Source organism: Vombatus ursinus, unplaced genomic scaffold (genome assembly GCF_900497805.2).
Source record: "Vombatus ursinus unplaced genomic scaffold, bare-nosed wombat genome assembly UNPS02014780.1, whole genome shotgun sequence".
NCBI classification, from domain to species: domain Eukaryota; kingdom Metazoa; phylum Chordata; class Mammalia; order Diprotodontia; family Vombatidae; genus Vombatus; species Vombatus ursinus.
In genome coordinates this window covers 1,930,795-1,945,864 of record NW_020954558.1, presented here as the reverse complement: position 1 = coordinate 1,945,864, position 15,070 = coordinate 1,930,795, and the positions used below count along the sequence as shown (strand labels likewise).

The 15,070-nt window shown below is 38.0% G+C and overlaps 1 protein-coding gene across 4 annotated transcripts in view; it reads right to left on the bottom strand.

The window, feature by feature from the left end:
- Window positions 1–15,070, bottom strand: part of NUP98 (nucleoporin 98) — a 96,516-nt gene that overhangs the window by 17,540 nt on the left and 63,906 nt on the right. For 3 of the 4 annotated variants that reach the window (XM_027866319.1, XM_027866322.1, XM_027866320.1), the window contains exons 21-25: window positions 14,132–14,314; window positions 13,267–13,423; window positions 11,647–12,076; window positions 9,644–9,873; window positions 6,894–7,163 (exon numbers count right to left, since the gene is read on the bottom strand). In XM_027866319.1, coding sequence (XP_027722120.1) covers window positions 6,894–7,163; window positions 9,644–9,873; window positions 11,647–12,076; window positions 13,267–13,423; window positions 14,132–14,314 — 1,270 coding nt within the window. The remainder of the gene's footprint in view (window positions 1–6,893; window positions 7,164–9,643; window positions 9,874–11,646; window positions 12,077–13,266; window positions 13,424–14,131; window positions 14,315–15,070) is intronic. The other variant, XM_027866321.1, reaches the window with a different exon arrangement.

The window sequence follows — 15,070 nt, the reverse complement described above, 5'->3', positions numbered from 1 at the left end:
ACCATAATCTTTTTTTTGTTTAAGCAATGGGGTTAAGTGGCTTGCCCAGGGTCACACAGTTAGTGTTAGTTGTCTGAGGCCACATTTGAACTCAGGCCCTCCTGAATCTAGGGCCGGTGCTCTATCCACTGCACCACCTAACTGCCCCACAAATATCATAATCTGGAGCAAATTACTTAACCTCTCTAGGTCTCCATTTCCCCAATTGCAAATCCAGGGGGTTAGACTAGATGGTCTCCAAAGTCCCTTCCAGCTCTAAATCTACATTCTTATGATTTAATCTCAAACTAAAAAAGGATTCAGGAACAAAAGAAATACAGGTAGATAGGTGGTACAGTGCATAGAGTGCTGGACCTGGAGTCAAGAAGACCCGAGTTCAAAGCCAGCTTCAGACACTCACTAGCTGTGACGCTCGGCAAGTTACTTAACTCCATTTCCATTTCCAATGCTATAAAATGAGAATACTAATTAATAGCACTCACCCCCCATTATTAATGTAAGGAAAAATCAGACATTTATAAAGTGCTCTGCAAACCTCAAAGTGCTATCTACATAAGGACTGGCTATTGAAGAATGTGTATCTTTCATTATCTACTATCACATTCAGGCAAAATCTCACAGAGTTCTGTAAACTGGAATACAAATAGGAAATCAACTAGTGTGATGATACTCTATTTCAAAATGTCAGGTATTCCTCAGAATTCCACAGCTGTCTATACTGTGGGGAATAATCTTTACAAGAAGACAGCGATCATTTTCGTACAGACAGTAATCATTTTTCAATATAGAAGAGTCACATACATGAAAATTCTAGTTAATGAATATTCCTGTTTAAAAGAACTTTAAGGAAAAGGTTTTCTTATCTCCTACAACCATTCTCAAAAAGCCTGCATCACTTTCCTGTTTTGTGACTATAAATGTGACCATTGGTAATTCACTCTGATGACAGTTTGGTCAGGTCTTATTCTCTGAAGAAGCAGCCACAGATGGTGTTAGAGATTGGGCTGAATAAGAACTAGCCTTGGTATATATGCTTTATAAGCTATGACTTTTAAAAATTATTTTAATTATTATATTTAAATATATATAAATAATTATATTTAATTATTATTATTAACATTAACAAATATTCTTTACACAAAGAACAACATAAAAGAGGGCTGGATATGACACTGTGAATCTCTATTGTAGCATTATGCATAACATTATGCATAGCTTGGTTTTGAAAAAAGTAGATGATTAATTTATAACAGTTCTAATACTATGCAGCTTGTCTGTCTCCTTCAGAACTTATTTCTGTTCTTCTCTGTACATTTTTTTTTAACATTTTATTGACACTTTTATTTTTTTAAAATAACTATTACTACTTAATACTCCCCTCTCCAAAAAAAAATTAACAAAAAAGTCAAACAAAACAAATCAATTGCCCATTACTGAATATGTATGTCTCATTCAACATTTCTACTTTTCCTCCAAGAGGAAGTACAATCAAATGTTAGCTCTCTAGAGCCAATGAAACCAAGATCAGAAGGGAAACAGAAAGCTGGGAAACAATTTTTACAGCCAGTGTCTCTGATAAAGGCCTCAATTCCAAAATATATAGATAACTGAGTCAAATTTGAAGAATAGAAGTCATTCCTCAAATGATAAATGGTCACAGGATACGAATGATATGAATAGGCAGTTTTCAGATGAAGAAATTAAAGCTATCTATAACCATGTGGAAAAAATGCACTATATCACTATTAGAGAAATGCAAATTAAAACAACTCTGAGGTATCATATCACACATATCAGATTGGCTAACATGACAAAACAGGAAAATGATAAATGTTGGAAAAGACATGGGAAAACTGAAACACTAATGCATTGCTCGTGGAGTTGTGAACTGACCCAACCATTCTGGAGATCAATATGGAACTGTGCCCAAACAGCTATAAAACTTTGATTCAGCAATAGCACTTCTAGGGCTGTATCCCAAAGAGATCATAAAAATGGGAAAAGGACCCACAAGTACAAAAATATTTATGGCAGGCTCTTTTTATGGTTGCCAAGAATTGGTGTTCGAGGGGATACCCATCAATTGGTATATGAATGTAATGGAATACACTATTGTGCTAGAAGAAATGATGAACAGGCAGACTTCAGAAAAACCTGGAAAGACTTGCATGAACTGATGCTGAGTGAAGTGAGCAGAACCAGAAGAATACTACATAGAGTAACAGCAACATTGTGCAATGACCAACTTTGATAAACTTAACCCTTCTGAGCAATGCAATGATCTAAGACAACTCCAAAAGACTCCTGATGGAAAATGCTATCCACATCCAGAGAAAGAACTATGGAAACTGAATGCTGATCGAAGCATACTATTTTTCCTTTTTTTCTTTCTTGTGATTTTTCCCTTTGGTTCTAATTCTTCTTTACAACATGACTGATGTGGAAATGTGTTTAATATGATTGCACATGTATGGCCTATATCAGATTGCATGCTGTGTTGAGGAGGGGCGAGGGGAAAGACAGGGAGAAAATTTAAAACTCAAAATCTTATAAAAGCGAATGCTGAAAACCAAAATAAATAAATGAATGAATGAATGAATGAATGAATAAATAAATAAATGTTTTTAAAGACTGAAAGGGGAGGTATACAAGGGGAAATCTATGTGATAGAAAAAAATAAAAGATATCATTAAAAAACTATTATTTTAAAAGTTTTCAGTTTTGTTGGCATATAGTTGGGCAAAAATGGTTTTTAATTATTTCCTCTTTATTTTGAATTCTCCTTTTTCACTTTTTATATCGACAACTTGGTTTTCCTTTTTTCTTTTGATCAATTTAGCCAATAGCTGACCTATTTGATAGGGCTTTTGAGGTAGGAAAGGGAAGCATTCTCAGTTTTTATCATTTCAATATTTTATTTTGTTTTCAACTTTATCTCCTCTGATTTTCAAAATTTCTATTTTTGTTTAGTTGGCCTTTTTTATTTGTTGCTTTTCTAGTTTTTTTTTTTAAGTTGCACTCTCAAATTCTCAGTCTGTTGTTTCTTTTGCTGATGAAAGTGCAGCGATAAAAATTGCTTTTGCTACAACCCAAAAGATCTGTTATGTGGACTCATTTTCTTTAATGAGATTACCTATTAATTGTATGACTTGTTCTTTGAGCCACCAATTCTTTAAGACTAAATAATTAACTGGCATTTAAGCTTTAATCTTTTCTTCAAAATCCCTTTATTTTATTTTAATTTTTATTACTGTGGTCAATAAAGGATTATGTTTAATAATTCTGCTTTTCTGTATTTATGAAGGTTTTTTTTTTTCTTTTTTTAGGCAATTGGGGTTAAGTGACTTGCCCAGGGTCACACAGCTAATAAGTGTCAAGTGTTTGGTCTGAGGCCAGATTTGAACTCAGGTCCTCCTGACTTCAGGGCTGGTGCTCTATCCACTGTGCCACCTACCGGCCCCTCTTTATGAGGTTTTTAAAAAACACCTTAACACATGTTCAATTTTTGTAAAGATGACAGGACAGATGGGAAATATGCATATTTCTTTATATTCTTATTTAGCAATTGCCAGAGATCTTAATTAACTTTTTAAAATTTTTTTAATTAATGAAAATCTACATTCTTTCCCTTTCACCTTTCCCTATTCCTTTTAAAAAGAAAAACAAAACCCTTGTATGGATAGTCAAACAAAACTGAGTCCATCACCTCTCCATCAGGAGGTGGATAGCATGAGTCCTTTGAAATCCTTGAATCCTTTGAAATCATTTGTCATTGTATTGATCTGAGTTCCTAAGTCCTTCCAATCTATTTGTCTTTATGATATTGTTGTTATTATATAAAGTGTTCTCCTGGTTCCGCTTACTTCATTTTGCATCAGTGCATACAAGTCCTCCCAAGTTTCTCTGAAATCATCCCCTTCATCATTTCTTACAGCACAACAGTATTCCATCACACTTAGATGGAAGTATAGTTAGAATTTGCTTTGTTTAGGACTAATCCATCCCTTAATAAGCCCTGCCTCTTATTCCTCCTTACCAGTCTGGGGTTGGATTTGAAACTCTGCTCCTTTCTTGGGGTCAGAGCCGTGGAGCTGTCATTTGCTTCTATACTTGATTCTCATTTAGCATACAATGTAAGGTCCATGAATGATCCTTATCCTGAACTGCTGTCTCTAAGCATGTACTGACTCCTCAGTCCATCCTGGATATATGAGCCAGTCAATGGTAGGGAGCAACAGAGCTACCAGATGGCACCTGTTCCTACTTCCTTGTACAAGGACAGGATGCTCTGTATGGGTCTGAGATCTCTTTATGCCTTGGTTCAGTTCTCTTTCTTTTGTTTCCCTGATGAATGAAATACACTTCTGCAACTAATTGTGTGTTTGTGGGTATTCTTCCCTTCTGTGACCAAGCTGAGATGTTAAAAGGGCATCCACTCCTCTCCCACCCCTTCCTCTGTGTCTATGGTTTTATATGGTATCATATGATATTATATGATAACCCCCCTTCCAGTGTATTCCTTTCCCCCTTCCTTTCTTTCCCTCTTTAAGATCAACAAAACCACTCCTAAGCCTCTATGATCCACTAGACAATGACAACGTCTTGAGAAGACACATCTATCATCTCCTCATATTAGAATGTAAACAGTTCATAGTGTTAGCTGCTATATTTTGTGTGATCCTGATTGGCTCCTTGGGACTTGAATTCTTTATTTCAGGATGCTTGTGTGTTTGTCTATTTGTTTGTTTTTGACCTGGAGGCTCTGAATTTTAGCTAGAATGTTCCTGAGAGTTTTGAATAAGGGGTTTTCTTTCTGGAGGTAACTGATGCATTCTATTTTCACTTTGTTATCTGGTTCTAAGAAATCTAAACAGTTTTCTTTTATGATTTCTTGAAATATGGTATCTAGGATCTTTTTTTTTTGGCCATGATTATCAGGCAGTCTGGCAACTCTTAAATTATCTTTCCTTGATCTGTTTTATAGGTCAGTTGCTTTTTGATATGAGATATCTTTTATTTTCCCCCCTGCCTTTTGACTTTATTTTAGTATAGCTTATTATCTTATGGAAATCATTAATTTCTATATTTCTAATTTTCAAAGAGTCTATTGCTTAAGCAAGGTTTAACTCTTGTGCGGGCTGTTAATTCTCTTTCTGATTCTTTCTTCCATATCTTCAATTTCTTCTATTTCTTCTTCCAACTCCTCCCAGCACCCCACCTATTCAAAACAGTCTGGTCTTTCAATGTTACTCCTTATTTCTTCCCTACTGTACTCCTTTCCTTTCTTAAAGCCAAAAAAATAGAAGAAAACAAAACCTACTCCCTATGTTTGTATGTTACTTAATTTCCTGTGTCCCTTGAAAGCAGAAGCATCCTAGAGGGACAGCTGTCTTTTTGTCTGCCTACCAGAATGCAAGCTCTTCATCACAGTTTAGCCTCCTGCAATTATTAAAATTGTATTTATTTCAACTTCTGTATTTGTGTTCCAAAATTTCTACTCAGTTCTGGTCTTTTCACCAGGAAGGTTGGGAAGTTCTCTTTTCTTTCCTTTTTTTTGTTTTGTAAGTTGGGATTTATTATGTAAGTTGAAGGACAGGTTATGGGGGGGGAGCCCTAAGGGAGAAGACCGAGAGACAAGAGCCTCTCCTGTGTCTGCTCTAGATGGGGTTGATCCTGATTTCTGAGCCTTGGTCCAGGGCACACAATGAAGCACACGGTAAGATGAGGTTCCAGGGGCTACAAGTTTAGGCCAAAGTTACACATCCAACTAGAGGTGAGGGCTGGGGTCCTCCTTGGATGAGCAGCACCACTTCCTTTGCTTCTAGTTTCTTTGAATATGCATCCAGCTTGCAGGCTGCCTGCTCAAGAGCTGCTACTTGCTCCTCCATTAAAGTGATCTGATCCAGATAAGGCTGAAGTGCTGCACATTTCTGGTTTAAGTTCTTTAGGTTTCTACTTATGTTTACTGCAGTATCTTTCATTTCTAGATACTTCAAGCTAGTCAGTTTGTTCATATTTTCCAGAAGTTTATAGTCTTAACTGGTGGCTGTCATATCGCCTGTTAGGTACATGGCCATTTTAGAGAACATGTCCTGGCACAGCCCTGTGATGTCTGCCTCGGTGGGCTCCATGGCTGCCTCAGACATCACCACCACGGCATCGTCTAGGCTGGGGAAGGGAAGAAGGAGAAAGGATGGAGGGAAGGGGGGGAGGGGAAGGGGGAGAAGAGGGGATGGAAGGAGACAAAAAGGGTAAGTTCTCTTTTCTAATAAGATTATACTCAGTATGGCAAGCTAAGTTTGCTTTTTGTAATAAATGCCAAGATTTTCTCTATCATATTTGGCAGAATGGTCTTACATCATCCTGACTGTGGATTCCTGGTACCTGAAGCTACTTGCAGTACTTTATTTCTTTGATTTGGATATTTGGGATTTGGGCTATGACATTCTTATATGTTTTCAGTTTGTAATGCCTTTTCAGAGGTGATAAGTAGATTCTTTCTATTTTCACTTTACTATTCCATTCTAAGAGGATCATGGAGCTAACATTTGTTGAGCCCAGATTTTATGCAGGTGATGCCTCAGACGCCAGCTCTCTTTTTACTATCATATAACTGCTATAAGACAGAGTATGTCCCTTTTAAGGAAGTTCTTTCTGAGACAGCTGCGTAACTATTACATTCAATAAATATCCGAGGCACTTTTGTTAACTATGGGGTGATGAATACTACCTTCCAGAAGCTTCAAGATTCACTAAGAAGATCAGACAAATGATCAGAGAACACAGAGGGAGATCACAAGAAACAATTAGAGAACATACAGAATACGATGTAATTATGTGGCAAGATGAATGACAGAAACTTTAAATGCTGAGCTAGACTCTGGGTCTCTTACCTATTTGCTGGGCCAGGCGGCAGGCCTCACTGATCCTCTTGCCTGTGAGGTAGCTGAAGACTGCCTCCACAGGATTGTCTTGTCGGGACAGGGCTACTTCCTCCTCAATATGATCAGCTGCTGTCTGTGACAGCCAACGGGAGAAAGCCCTTCGGCGCTCCAGGCTCTGCATGTACTCACTGGGCTCATCCAGCTGATCTTCTAGTTCCTTCAGGTGACCCCAGATGGCTTCACAGAGTGTCCATGTCAGGCTCCAGTGCTTTACTACAGCTAATGGAAAGGCAGCAAAAAAAAGCTTAAGTGTAGAAATGTGTCCTAGGCCTGGTAAGAACGAGGCAAACAGGGCTGGCTTGCCTAAAATAAACCACGGCAGAAACCACCACTGTGGTTGCAAATTCCACCAAAACACATAAGCTCCTGCTTCCTCACTGAAGAAACTATTCTTAACTTCAGATCACTTTGTTTTGAATCCTAGGCTATAATCACCATATATCCCAACACTTCATACTTTTTTCCATGCTCTAACATCTTCACAGTACATTTCATTAGAGTTGTGGGGATCCCTACAAATTCTCCCAACTCAGGGAATCTGCTAAGATAATGTGCATATTGGTGGTATCTACATTTATATGTTCCTGCTTAATTTTAAAATCTTTCCTGCCTCTGGCTAGCTGGAAGATAATTTCTAGTCCAAGCTCCTTATTTTATAAAGTCAATGCAGATTTTACTTTTAATAATTGTTTTTTTTTTCCCCACTTATGTCAAATCTCTTCATTAGGGACTCTAAGCTCAATGAAGGTAAAGAGACTGTTCATCCTCAGGTTTTCCCCATTGCTGAACAAGAGGGCCCACACACAATATATGCTTAAATTTAGTTTCTGAATTTAGAAGAGAAACTCTCTGAGGATGGGAACCACAAAAACTCTTCTAAGTCAATCAAAAATAACATATGTGAAGATGTTTTGCACAGGACTATACAAATCATTACCCACAGCACTTGTATGTAATTGTGAAGAAATGTCTACTATATTTCTAGAACAGTGCTAAAAATAATTAAGGCAATACAAGAGAAAATATAATCAAGTGCCAAAAGGTATAATATAAAGACAATGGGTATTATTGTAGTCCAGGAAGAGAAGAGATCTACCAGCGTCAGAGAAAGCCGCACTTGAGCTCAGCCTTTAAGAATAGATATGCTATCAAAAAAAAACAAAGGAAGGAATTAGTGTACCCCACATCACTAAAAGCATTTTTAAGTCAGATGACCACTTGTCAGTGGTAATGTATGAAGGACAACAATGTGTGGGGCAGGAGATTATACTAGATGACCTCTCAGGTCCTTCCTAATTTACATATCCTATGAATGGGTCCTTCACTGGAAAGCTACTATTTTTGGGAGGGGAAGAACATTTCTATAAATGTAGTCTTGCTTTTTCATAACATCTTATAAACCTAGGTGTAAGTGCACTTGATTTTAAGGTCATAAGATCTACGCTTTTGTTAGAACACCAGATTGTGCATTATTAGAGTAACTAGGTTCAAATTCCCATGAAAACACCTACTACCCATTTGACTGCTTTTTCATAGGCTTCTATATTAGATAATCATCCATATGATAACAAATGTGGGTGTTTTCCAAAGTTCTCTCCTGGCCTTATTCTCTCTGTACATTCTCATTTACTGACCATATCAGCTCCCCCCATCTCTACTTCCATAAGATCTCTTGCATATAACCCCTTTCTCTCTATTCATATAGAACCACCCTAGTTCATGCCCTTATTACCTCTCTCCAGGACTATTTCAATGGTTTAAATACTTTTCCTTCCTCCCCTCCTTAACAAATACAAGATGGCTCCTATTTTTACAGAATAAAATATAAAATTCCTGTTTGACTTCTAAAGCCCTTCACAATCAAGACCCAAACTATCTTTCTAGCCTTATTTTACATTATTCCTCACCCCTGTACTTCATGGTCTAGCCAAATAAACAATTTTCTGTTCCTCACACACACTCCATTTCTCATCTATGTGCCTTTGTGTGGACTAGAATGCACTTCTGCATCCCCACCAGAAAAAATCCTTGTCTTCCTTTAATATGAGGCTCAAGAGACATTTTCCCCATCAAGCCTACCTTGTATATGCTGCATATGTATCTATGTACATGTTTTTTCCAACAAAAAAAATAAAAGCCCCTCTAAGACTGTTTCATTCTTTGCATTCTATTGTATTCCCAGAGCCCACCAAAGTGCCTGGGATGCAGCAGGTGCTAGATACTGGAAGGACCTGAATTTAATAATACCCTGAAAGAACAAGTTGTGTCAATTGAAGCAGTACATTTGTTTTTATCATAAGACAAAGAAAACAAAAAAGACAGTGGGATGATAATTTTTGATTCAAAGTAAAGTTGTAAGTTTTTTGGTGTCCTTCTAGTTTTAAGAAATGCTAGCTAAATGATTACCTATATGACTTTAGGAAGGACACAAACTGCTAGGTTTCAGTTTCCTTTACAGTGTCCTATAAAATAACAGGTCTAAAACTCACGAACCAATTACTAGATATGTGATCTTGGATAAGTCCTGCTCTCTGGGTCTTACTTTAGACCAAAGCTCTTACGGTCTTTCCTATACCTGTATCAGAGTCTATTAATTTCACCAAAAATTAGAGTAAGAAAACTTTTTCTTTTAGGTATTCACATTCTATTTCCTATGTTCTGACACCAACTGGGTTAGGGCAGCCAGAATGAATACTCACTTTCTGATTCTGCTAAGTCTCCTGATATCTCTTTCACCCAATCTGCATAGTCGTGAATGACGGCTACTCCAGGATTGGGAACCACGAGAGGACACAGTTCATCTACATGGACAGTGCTGTGCTTAAGCTTGATGTCCAAGGGAGTCTGGTATAACTGTAAATCTCTATCCATCCTCTTTTGTCTCAAGCTCAGTTTTTCCACGTGGACTTTGAATGGGGACTCTGCTAGTCTAAAAAGTAAGAAATCAGGTCAGTGTGGGAATATGGAACAAGTATCTACATGCAATGAAGGCGCTGCTGCATTTTAAGATTAAGGGATATTATACCACACAATCTATAGTTTAAAGGAATTTGGAGCACTAAGGTCAAATGGTATAGAGCTCAATTATAATACAACGGAAAAAAAAATCATTACACGCATTTTCTTAGAACTAAATCATGCTTATGCCTTGGCTGTTCTCAGAAGTAAATTACAGTTTATAGTAGTCACAAACATTGGTTCAATTAGATTTCAGACTGACTGTCTCATTCCAAAGATGGAAAGGTTCTATTAAGATATTATGGAACATCAAGTAGGTTTTACTAGCCAAGTGTCTAAGCTTAGAAAGCTGAACAACTGGGTAGAATCAGAATCTTAAGAACCATACCAAGCTCAAATGTCATCTGCCTAACCTCTTCCCTCATCCTCAACTATGATGCTCCTCTGTAGCATACTGACAAGCAGTGATCCAGCATTCACCTGAACAACAATGATAACAAACTATACCAAACCAGTCTGTTCATGTTATAATACCTCTAATTACAGTGAAGTTCTTCCTTGTGTTGAAGCAAAATACGTCCGTCCCCTGTAACTCTACCTCGTGCATCCTAGAACTCTTCCCTCTGGGCCCATACAAGGCAAGTCTATTCCTTTTGCCTAATGATAGCATTTGAAGACTGTGATCTTTTCGTTGCCACCCCCAGTCCAGGTCTTTTCTTTGTCAAGGCTAAAACTTCCCCCTCTTCCCAGTTCTTTTAATCAATTCTTCTATGACATGGTTTCCAAAACCCTTGCTAACAGAAACCTGTTTTGCTTCATTATACATATTTGTAGTCAAGAGTTATGCTCCTTCCCCCGCCATGGGGACAGAGAGGTAAAAGATTTTTGTTAATTGAAAAAAAATTTAAAAACTTAAAACCCCCCACAACCTTGACTGATTGGTCTCCCTTGTATGCTCTCTGGCTTGTTCTCTGTCATAAAGGGTGGCAATCAGAATTGAACATAAACTTGGGAAGTTTTAACTAGTTCAGAGTGTATCATTTCCCTTGTTCCAGACACTATGTATTTTACATTAAAAAGGTCAACAGCTTATTAATATACATCAAAAGGAACTCAACATAATCATAGTCCAGTTTAGAAGCCTGAAAGCTGGAAGAGACTTCAGGGGTTATCTAGTCCAGGGGTGGGAAACCTGTAGTCTCGAGGCCACATATGGCCCACTAGCCAAACTTCACAGAGCAAATCCACTAAATGAAAGGATTTGTTCTGTAAAACTTGGGACTCAGTCAAAAGGCCACACGGAAGGACCTAGAGGGCCACGTGTGGCCTCAAGGCCCCAGGTTCCCCACTTCTGATCTTAATTCAACCACTTCATTTATAGAAAAGGAAACCAAGGCCTACAGAGGTGAAAATGACTTCCCCAAATTCCATCTCTCTTTTTACTGTATCACACTGCCTCATGTAACTATTAAATAAGGGGCAGCAGATATTTAAGTGGTGCTCAAGTTAAGTCCTATACAATTGTAATGATTCAAGGATAAGAAAAATCTCATCTAGTCATGAATTATTCTAGCATCATCTACTGTCTAAAAGTCCTCAAGAATGCAACCAGGTCAAACTAGTTAGTAAACAAAATAAGACCAGAACCATGTGATCTCCTGATCTTGTCCTTAGCCTTTTCAACCGCGTCTTCTATCTCCCCCCCCCAAAAAAAATGTTGAATGAGTTGAGAAACGTTGCTCACGATTTGACAGTTATTGGGTTAGGCAGGAATCCATATTCCATAGATTCAGCGTTGTGACGATCTCCAGGTTCCTGGCATCCACTCAGTTGATCACCACTATTGACAAAGGTCCAGTTGGGGCCCCAGCCAACCCGGAATGAACGTCCCATGAAGAGTGCCATATCCATCAAAAGCTTTCCCTTGCCACAGGTGACAGATTTTTCCAGGGGAACAAGTCCTGCTTGTCTTCGAGCACCCACAGTTTTTAACTGGACCTCAGGTGCTGGGGTGGGCACTGCAAACACAGGGGCCAGTGGTGGAGGGACTGACCAAGGAGATGTAGAAGGGGCACTTGTTAAAGATGAAGTTCTGGGATTTCGACATTCTGGCGCAGAGGCACTTGGCGAGAGAAAAGCTCCACTTGTAAACTTTGACTGAAGTAAACCACCTACTGAGGGAAGGGAAGAAACATTAAGAAAAAGCCCAGTTAGTCTATTACTCCTTTAAAAAATGTAGCCCACAATGACATTACATCAAGACTCACTAAATTAATCTTTAATACAAATTATTTGTTGGGTGCTGGAGTGGGATAAAAAACACCAAATTACTTTACAGTAAAGAATTGATACATAGAAACCAAATATATAACTACTCTCAGTTGAAGTATAGGTTTAGTAAGAGATAACTAAGGACATTCTCTATGGGTATGTTTTACTTCTTACCATTAACTGGTTCCACCAAAACACAGTATTAGGATGAATGACATTAAGGAGATAGCTAGTTTCCATAAAAGCAGTATTCAGAAGCAGACTGACATTCAGGGGTGTTAATATGACTGGAGTTCAAGTTTTAGAATGAATGAATACCAATTATCTCCTTCGCATCTCAGGCATTTAGCCAACCAAGATTACCACAGGATTTTGTCACAAAGCACAGGAAGCTGGTTATAATATTAATGTTATTGAAGAATAGCATTGGTGGAAGCAGTTTTACATGGACACACCTAATTCAAACTATTATCAGACCCAAAAGGAGGCAAATAACATAAATATTTTTGTCATTTACACATAAAGTCCAGGTACTTTGTATGTGTTTCTCTCACAAGGATACTCTGTTGGTATAGCATAATGTAGTTTTAAATCAAATGTTTTCCAATGAAGTTAATTAAGTAACGACATTCAGAAAGGGTCATTTTCTAATTCTGGAGTATCTTAAATCACATGATTTCAAAAAACATCTGTCTGTACCTAACACATTAAGTGCACAGTACTAAAGACACAAGGATGAAGTAAAACATGATTCCTGCCTACAAGGTCCTTAAAGTCAAGTAGGGGAAGTAATAGCTGCATACAAACAAAAAGAATATAAATTAGATTTCAACATGTGAGATATTAGGAAATCAGAGGAGGAAGAAATCACTTCTCACTCTATGTTATTGGAACTGGGAGAAAGAATGAAGTGTTTAACAGTTCTGAGGGGATAAAAGATCATTCATAAGAAATTACAGAAAAAAAAAGAGGCTCATTTGCTCCATCTTTAAGGGAAGCACTGTCAAAGCTCTACCTGAAAGCAAATCATTGTGTTCTTAGGTTTTTATGAAATTATTACCCAGGGACATTTCATTATTTCCTCTTACCATACCTAATGTTCGGGATTTTGGTGGGTGTGCTGATGAAATGGGAAGTCTGGGAGAACAGATTTCTTGCGAGGGGTCTACTTTGGAAGGAAGCTTGCCAAAGCGCTGATCGAGGACCCAATCTGCATCTTCTTCCTCAGCAAGCAAAGATGCTTTCATGATCTAAAAGAGCAATACCACAGAATGAGTTTGTTCCCTTAGCGTCTCCCAGGTCATTAGGGCAATAACGTATTAGCTGCAGCATGAATAACTCTACCCTAGGTTTCTCTCTGAATCTAATAAGATAAATATTTTACACACATACACACACGTATGTATGTATGTATGCACACATGAATGTATATTACATGCATGCATATACAAATACCATAAATTTCTCATGGTTTAGTTGATACAATCAACAAGAAATCAATTCCATATAATGATATCCTTGGTCTCCATTGGAAGTGAGGTAATGTGCAAGGATTGAGACCCTTGGACTGATCAGTGAATTGGAGTGATGAAGACAGTGCTGGGTTTGCCAATAATCTGCTACAGGACCTTGAACCAATTCCTTTCTATCTCTGAGACCTTAGTTTCCTCATCTGTAAAATGAGGGCTTGGACTAGATGATCTTTAAAGTCCCTTCCACCTGTGTCTACATTAACACGTTCATAGAAGGAGAGCAACCCTTTGATTCCTTATCAAGTCCTCTCAACAGAAGTGGAAAAAAGTTAAAACTTTTGACACGGACCATATTCTCCCTCACCCTCAAAACTGTAAATACTGTTGGCATTCTACTATATCAAAATAAGGAAGTGGCCTAAGTTTAGCTAAAGGGAAAGTCACACTGACTTTCTACCCCACTTTTAAAGTGGGTAAGAAATTCACCTGTAAAACATGTGGGTTAATACCCAGTGAAGATGCAATGTGTGTTGAAGCAGATACAGGCTCTTGCTCTTCAGGGATGATTTCTTCTACTATGGAATCCAAAACTGGCTCCTGGGTGATATCTATCATATCGCTGTCCAGCTCCACAACCCTCCCTAGCTGTTCCACCTCTGGGCTTTGGCTCTGTAGACATCAGAAAGATGGAGAAATGATATTAAATGCTGTGTAAGTTCAAAGTTTCAAGACTTCAAAGCCTGTTTATTCAGTCCACCACAGGACAGGGTTCAACAAGGGCCCCCAACCACAATGATAGTACCCTCCCAAGTATTCAATGAAATCTAAGCCCAAGAAGAACAAGGGACCTAGAGCATAAACTTATGCCTATGGCAACAACTCCACTGCCCCAAAATTGCAACAGACTAGTCATTTAGAGCATCTTGGGAATCTGGGGATATGTCCTTCCTAAACGAGCAATTTTTGCTATACTCTTCCTATGGTTGCCTCTTACATTCTCACAGTCCATAAGTTACAGTTAATACAGCTGAGTTAGAAGAGGAAGCAGAAACTTGCCAACCCAGATTGTGTTACATTTACCATATATTGTGTGTTAGGCAGAGAAGGAAGTTCTTAGTGCAAAATGGTTAGATATCTAAAATCTTGTCAGTCAACCAAAAACACGAAGCTTCATGGCCATGTTGAACATAGTGAGACATGAGTTAAGGGTCTGCTACTTCTTGAAAGGAGAAAGAAGAAATACTACTAACCCTGGGAACGGTCCTGTTGTGTTTAAAAACATCAAGACGATAGGAAATTTTTTGTATTTTTATTAAGAAGTTTTAGTGATAAACATGAATAACAATTTACAGTGCAGAACGATAAAACATTCACAAAATAAAAGGTACATTTATCACTGACTTGGCACACATTCCTCAAGTACAT